The sequence below is a fragment of the Palaemon carinicauda genome, chromosome 13 (genome assembly GCF_036898095.1).
Source record: "Palaemon carinicauda isolate YSFRI2023 chromosome 13, ASM3689809v2, whole genome shotgun sequence".
NCBI lineage: Eukaryota > Metazoa > Arthropoda > Malacostraca > Decapoda > Palaemonidae > Palaemon > Palaemon carinicauda.
Window position 1 is genome coordinate 101,448,195 of NC_090737.1, and position 8,231 is coordinate 101,456,425.

The window sequence follows — 8,231 nt, forward strand, 5'->3', positions numbered from 1 at the left end:
ATATATATATATATGTGTGTGTGTGTGTGTTCATACATACATAAGATTTATTATATTTCAACCTATAGTTTTATATATTTATTTTCGTTATAAGTACCAGTACCTATTTTTGTTACTTAAAAGGTATGTGACAAATATCATTGCGACTTTGTCACTGGAATTATACCAGACTTCAATTAATGAACCAATCAACCTTACTATGAGAAATCCATTGGCATTGTTAACATGCCAAGCTGAAATACTCGTATCAAAGTATCCATTAGCTTTGCTTTTCCAAAATAATGTTATCAGCAATTGCTGGAAAGCATAGATTTATGAGGGATGAAAAAAGAAAAACAAGCAATGGACACTTATACATTTTACTCATCATCACTCTCAAGGAAAAGATCGTTTTCCTCGTCACTATCAATGTTGATGATAACCGGATCTATACTGTCTTGAATATTATCTGAAAGCCAGTAATCATCTTCAAAATATCTTGATCTCCTGACAGCGCCAGCCCACGTCTCCCCTGTTACAGCAAGCCTGGCCTCTTCAAGCCTGGCAAAGAGATCAGCACGGGTAAACCGCTGCAACGAGGAGCGCACCTGTCGTTTCATACAGCCCCTCGCCTGCTCGATGGCGTTGAGCTCAGGATGAGCAGGGGGCAAGCGAACCACTTCATGGCCCCATTCACGGATTATATTATCCACAATGTAAACTTGTTTCGGCTGGTTGCCCCTGCATATCTTTAGAAGCTCAGGGCGTGTTGCGTGAGCTGGATGTTGTATTTTTCGAGACCTGAGCCAGTTAACCAAATCCTCCTTTTTTGTAGCTGTTGTTGGGCATCGGCTATCTCCTGTCAATTGGCTATGGTATGGGGCGTTGTCTAGCACCAGCACCGAAGGATCCTCAAGCGACGGCAGGAGCTGTGATATTAGCCACCGAATAAATATCTCTGAATTCATTACTCCAGGTAGTCGCCGGTTTTATTTTTCGCAGGGAAGCATAAAAATGAATTTTCTACAAAACCTTTAGCTGTACCACCTGCTACCACCACAAACCTCTCTCCTTCTCATGGTGGCACCTGCCGGCTGTAGGTGGCACTGGTGACAGATTGAGAGGTGTCCACCCAATCCTTGCTATGTTGCATTCTCGTCGTAAACCACATCTCATCGACATACACTACTTCTCTCCCTTCATCACGTTGTTGCTGGAGGGATCGTAGAGCATCAATTCGGCGGCAAACGACGTCCAAAGTTTCTTTCCTTAGGTACATTTTCCGCTGGGATGTTTTGTACTGGAAACCCATGTTATGGAGGATTCGCCATACTACCTTCTCAGATGTGTCTTCAGGAATGATATTTAGCATTTTAAGTTCTTCCGCTAAAGTGGCAATAGTGAAAAATCGCTTAGCAGCAAACATGCTGTGCACATATCTCCTAATGGAACCAACGGTGAAGTTGTCAAAGACCAGAGGCGACGTATTTGATGATGCAGGTGGTGTTTCAGGTGGATGAGGATTCTTTCCACGGTTCACCAACACTCGGACTGCGTTCAGAGTCATCCCCATAGCATTAGCAACTCATTCACATGGCCTGTAGGAGAAAAAAATAAATACATTTAAATAAACAAATATATATATATATATATATATAATATATATATATATATATATATATATATATATATATATATATATATATATATATATATATATATATATATATATATATATATATATATATATATATATATATGGCTAGCAGTATATTGCAATATATCATGTACTTATTAAAGTCATACTTTTCTTACCGACTTATACTAATTTTCAGGCGGCTTCTTTCTTTCTCTCTGTTGTAAATGGTGAAGAGTTTCAGCGCAATTGTAGTTTTGCACTGCAATTGTAGTTTTGCAATGGCGAGGACAAAGCAACATATTTGCCATGACTAAAGTCGAATCTATATGAAATAGTTCAGAGCTACTACTACAACTGCTGCCGATGATTACCTTGGATGTACTAAAAGGGCTCTGATGTAGGAGTCGAAGTTGGTGAAATTATTTCTGAATCCTGCTCCAGTCTTGCCCCAATAACATCATTCCAAATATACAACTCTCTCAAGGAAAAAAATGGTTTTCTACTTCTACTAATGTTTTTATTTTATTTTTTTATTTTATTTTATTTTTCAGTCGCAAATCTAAAATTTGTAGGAGTCTGAGTAGAATATCTCTCAGTGTGATTCCACACCCCTGTTTTAAACCTCTTCTATTATGTTTGATAATTTGTGTTAACCATCTAATCATTATCTACCACCATAAAACATTTTATTGCTCTTCCGGCTCATTTCATATGTGCAGTACACAGTCTTTCCTAACAGGGATTTACTCGGTAGCCTAATAACAATGGGAATGAAGGAAAGAAGGCAAGAAGGAAAGGGGGGGGGGGGTACTAGGATAGCCATAGGTGTAAACACCGAAGGAGGGTTGGGGGAACCTCTGCGTCACAGTTACGTGATTAAGTAACACTTCTTCGAAACGCTCTGAAGGAAGGGAAGAAGTTCCTCTTTTTTTTTCTAAGAGTAAACGGGTTAATTAAGCACATCTGTCAATTCATTGTACCACCAAAAATTAGGCCAATGTTTGAAACATTCATTGCTGTAGTTTCATGAAAATTCATAAGCCGGTTTGTTAGATATTTGGGAAAAACACTATTACACGGCCTCTGGAAACGATAGTAGGTATATCAAATATAGTTTGTTTTTTAAGCATCAATTTGTCCTTTGGAACAAATTGTCTTGGTACCAAATTGTTTGGTACAGAATTGTCCGGACAACATACACACACACATATATATGTATATGTATATATATATATATATATTTATATATATATATATATATATATATATATATATATATATATATATATTTTCTTTTTTGTTTCATACTGGGATCGAACCCTTGACCCTTCAAATGAAAGGCAAGGTTGCTATCAATCATGCCACCAGAGCCTCTCAAAGAAGTCTGAACCTAATTACTAACTGCATTCCAGGATTTATTTGGTGAGACATCAGTCTCATACCAGCGAGTTTTCCCGGACTACCCGACCCACCAAGTGGCACAATTGATAGCTTTTTTTTTCTTTCGAGAAAGTGGAATTTATTTTGTTTACCAAAAGCTTTCCCTACCATGCTTATTCTTCTTTTGATTTCGGTCTTGCATCCTGGAGAAACACTTGCTGGTTGTCCTAAGTACGTGGTCCTGGTACGTATAGTCATTAACAATCTCTGGACTAGAGGGTTCGTCCATAACTCTTATTTATTGTCTCTTTGCATTTTCATTGAACATTATCTTAGTTTTATTCATATTCGTTTTCAGTCCTACGTGTCTGTTTGCTCTATTCAAATATACTTACATATTCAATTCCTCCCATGATTCACTAAACACAATTATGTCATCTGCTAACCAAAATTTATCAAGGTATTCCCTATAAATATTAATTCCTACATTTTCCATATCTAAATTTTTTAAAACTACTTCTAGGCATGCTGTGAATAATTTAGGAGAGATATGGTCTCCCTGTCTATGTTCTTTCTCAATTGGAATTTTCTCACTATCTTTATGTAGTTTCAGGATTGGTGTACTTACTGTGTAGATATCTTTAAGTGCTTTAACATAATATCCATCTATTCCTTGTCTTTGAAGTGCTTTCATTACTGCTGAAGATTTGACAGAATCAAAACCTTTCTCATAGTCTATAAATGTCATACAAAGTGGTTTGTCATATTCTGTTGATTTTTCCCTTACCTGGTTAATTACATGGATATGATCAGTTGTTTAATACCGCTTTCTTACGCGGGTTAATTACGTGAATATGATCAGTTGTTTATTAACCACTTGTTAAGCCTGCCTGCTCTCTTGGTTGATTAAAGTCAAGCTGTCCTTCTATTTGGCCTAATACGATCTTTGTAAATATCTTATATAGCCTATTACGGAGAGTAACTTATTGGGTTGTAATTTGTAACTTATTGGGTTGTAATTTTTGTGAATCAGTATAATGATAGAGTTTTTCCAAGCTGTAGGTATAGAGCATTCTCGCACACATTTTGTGTAAAGTTCAGCCAGTTTTACTACAATGAAATCTCCTCCATTTATTATTAAATCAATATATATATATATATATATATATATATATATATATATATATATATATATACATATAATATATACATACATACATATAATATATGTATATATATTCATATATATACATATATATGTATATAGATAAATAAATGAAGAAATAAGAGTGGGAATACCTTAACGTGGTGAAACATTTTGTTTATCGCCACGACCAGGAAATGTGTATTAGTCAGGGCCGCCCATAATAAGTTCGTTTTTTTTTTTTTGAACGATAAGACTAAAGTGTCCACCATCTCCAATCCGCAGTGACCAGCGTGGTGATTAAAATGGCCAAATCCCAGACATGACTAAGGACATGTCTGAGGCCTTTGCCCCCTGCAGTGGACTTGAAACGGCTGTATTTTTTGTTTTATATATATATATATATATATATATATACATATAATATATACATACATACATACATGCATACATACATGCATACATACATACATACACATATATGGGTCATAATTATTATAAACTTAACTTTAATTCCATTTCATCAAAAAACCATCAGGATTGCTTATATGAATCATATACTTTATAGGTAAGAAACTGGAAATTCTGCCTTTGCGGGAAATACCATGGGTTAAAAATAGAATGAGGACTGTAATTTCCCGAATGTTCCCACGGATATTACATTTACAGTTTCGTTACACAGATGTTAAGCGGAAATTTGTAAAAAAGGAACTATTTAAGGGAAGTTGCGTTATTCGCTTCCTTTTCCTCACTATCGCTGTGTAGGTATTTTTAGCTCTGTAACATTACACGATGAAGAAAGTAGAGTGGGACCTAATCTCAAATGTAGACGCAGACCTACTTCCAATGGAAAAGAATGTTAAGAGATTTTGCGTAAACAAAATCAGGTAGAGAATAACAAAGCTTATCGGTCGAGATAAAGAATAATGTAATACGAGGATTACCAGTCACTTTGAAATGAGTGTGGGATGAAGTGGCCTGGCAGTTGCAACCTGGTTGAAGATGGATGTGTGTAATTGAGCGCAACGATATTGGTAGAGAAATTTCTGTTGATCTCACAATAAACTATGCATAGGCTAATATTATCTTAAAGTCAAGATTAAGGGCGAGAATTTTGATATCTAAACAATAAATACGAGGCAGTTAGTTATTTGGATAAATATGATTAATTTGTTAAAAAAAAAAAAAAAAAAAAAAAAAAAAAAAAAAAAAAAAAAAAAAAAAAAAAAAAAAAATTAAGCCACTAGGACGTAAAAATAATAATAAATTTTGGTTTAATTTTATTTTCATTAAATATACCGCACATATATGAAATTCCAAGAATGTGGTAATTGTAACGAAATCAGGATTTGACAGCTTCAGTTATGTATGGGGTTTCAGATAATATTTGCAGACAAGCCGCCGGACGGTGGTAGCAAAAACAGAGCGCATCCTGTGGTTTTTTTGTTTGTTATCTCTGTAGTACCTCACCTGCTATCTCAAAACAAGTCGTATGTGGATTTCTATAACATTTGTTAGCCAAGGTACAGTTTGTTAGATTTTCTGGGCTCTGGATTAGAATGGAAGTTTACTTTTGCAGATGCTGTTAGACGTGGGAACAATGTATAGGTTTTCTAGTTCTTCAACAGCTCCCAAAGTATGACGCTAGAAGCAGACCGGATTTCTACAAGCAGTTTCATTACAGGATGTAAGGATTTTTTTTTTTCATATGATAGAATTACATCTGAATTGCTATGGGTACGGGCGACACAAATTGGTCCAATATGAGATTCTTAACAATTGGCAAGGTCATTAATATATACCAGCAGAATGTGTTTTCTCTCTCTCTCTCTCTCTCTCTCTCTCTCTCTCTCTCTCTCTCTCTCTCTCTCTCTCTCTCTCTCTCTCTCTCTCAGAAAAGACATGTTTAAACCTTATGTTTTTATTTACATGCTTTTCTGACATATTTTTAACCTTAAAAGGGAAAGATTCTTTATTAAAAGTGATTCTTTTACAGTTAGTTGGTGGTCTTCGTGCTTTCTCACTTGGTTAACTATTTCAATGAAAAAACATCCAACCATCCACGTTATATTAGAATATTAGGGCTTCGGTCGAAATGCTTATATGAACGACTCTGGCTGTCAGCTAATATTTTTATATATTGTATATATATGTATGTGTATATATATATATATATATATATATATATATATATATATACATACATATACAGTATATATATATATATATATAAACACACAAATATATACTGTATATATGGTATATATGTATATATGTGTATATATGGATATATATATATATATATGTATGTATATATATATATTATATATATATGTATATATATAATATATATATATATGTATATATATATATATATATATATATATATATATATATATATATATATATCACTACTTAGAAAAACATACTTTAAGAGCATATCATTGTTGAGCTCATTTTGTTGAAATTTTCTATTGAAATATTGTGAATCAAGACATGTATATATATGATAATTAGTATGGGTTTAGGAGTAGCAATAATATTTTCATCTTTTAATTAAGTATTTATTGAATGTACATTTTGTGTAGATACACAATATTATATTATATAAACAGTGATATTAATTTACAAATAAAAGAAATAAAATCCTTTGTTTGCTTCAAACATGTCATTGCTTTGATATAAACATTTTGCTATTAATCACTTATGCAAGTTCCTCCAGTAACTGGTTAGTATAAGTGTATATGAGAAGCTTCTACTACATCAATTCCAGTAACCTTCAGTAAAACTTGCAAAGGACTTTAGGAGTCTGAGGGAAGCAGCATGTGGTCCAAATGAGGTTAGGAACTCAACTTGTCAGTTCATTCTATCAGCTTTCTTCTCATACGAAGTAATATTCCACATTCTTTATTTATGTTTCCCTTTGCTCTTTAAATTCTGATGTTACAGTCGTTTCCTAAATGGTGCCCCTCCTTTTCCTATCTCATGACAGCCTCATGCCTGATTAAAAGAGTAGGTGGGGGTTATATCCGTATGGTTAATACTTCCACAGATGAAACTAATAAAACCAGTAGAAGTAATCGTTGACTGGACTTTTAACCATCTTGGGAGTTTTGTCTCAAGCGTCTAGGGGCAGCATAAGCATACTGTAATATAATACAGCCTTTAGATTTTCTTAACATCCGAAGAACTGCTCATTCACCTCTTTCAATCATTATCACTGTCTTCTTCATCACTGTCGTTTCCATCATCATCATCATCGTCGTCTTCATCATCATCATCGGTGTAAAGCACTGCATTATCATAGAGATCCTGATGCAGGGTTTTTCTTTGAACGTAGTAGATTTCATTTCTATCATCGTCTTCTGCATCGTAGTGAGGTGATTTCTTACCTTTCCTGTCATTGGTTTCCACATCGCTATCTATACGTTCAACAGCATCGACAACACTGCCAATTTTCGTCTCATGTTCTTGTCGAAATTGTCCTTTCTTTTTCGACAAATCGTCTCCGCAAGAAAGTTTTAAAACGCATCCGCTATCACCAACAGCATTTGCAGAGTACTCTTGCTCATGAAGATGCACAGTCTCACTAATCCTACTTGAATAAGTTGTAATTCTATCTTGATAAAAGTCAATAGATGTGCATACCACTGTTATTAATAACAGTATGAACTTCCAAAGGAATTCCAATCGGTCAAGATCCATGTTAGCTGTGGCTGTTAAAACCGAAGCGTGTGATTTTGATACTTCACTCACGGACTCCTATCTGCGAATGTCCATGTAGCAAATTAAATGTACTTATGAACGATTTCTTACGGTAGGAAAGGACGCACGGGAACTGCCCGGAAAGTAGGAGAACTATTTTAATGACGTTTGAATTCTGGGTTTACATAGTGAACGTCCCCGGGAGGAAATGCTAAACGTTTTTAGATTTCGTCACGATATACAAAACCTACCAGGGGAACATCGAGAGGAAAAGGTAAACTCCTCCATACATCGTTTCAAGTCATACACGATTCTCAGAGTAAGATAAATTCTCTACGTTATCATTTTATTGCTAGATGATAATTTTTTCATGGAATATAAAGC

General features: G+C 34.6%; 2 protein-coding genes across 2 annotated transcripts; both read right to left on the reverse strand.

Moving 5' to 3' along the window:
- Positions 1–359: 359 nt before the first annotated feature.
- LOC137651736 (uncharacterized) lies at positions 360–947 on the reverse strand. Its single transcript, XM_068384956.1, has one exon. It carries the CDS (start codon positions 945–947, stop codon positions 360–362), a length of 588 nt encoding a protein of 195 aa, XP_068241057.1.
- A 6,402-nt stretch (positions 948–7,349) lies between these two features.
- Positions 7,350–7,847, reverse strand: LOC137651737 (uncharacterized). The gene has a single exon (XM_068384957.1). It carries the CDS (start codon positions 7,845–7,847, stop codon positions 7,350–7,352), a length of 498 nt encoding a protein of 165 aa, XP_068241058.1.
- Between the last annotated feature and the right edge of the window lie 384 nt (positions 7,848–8,231).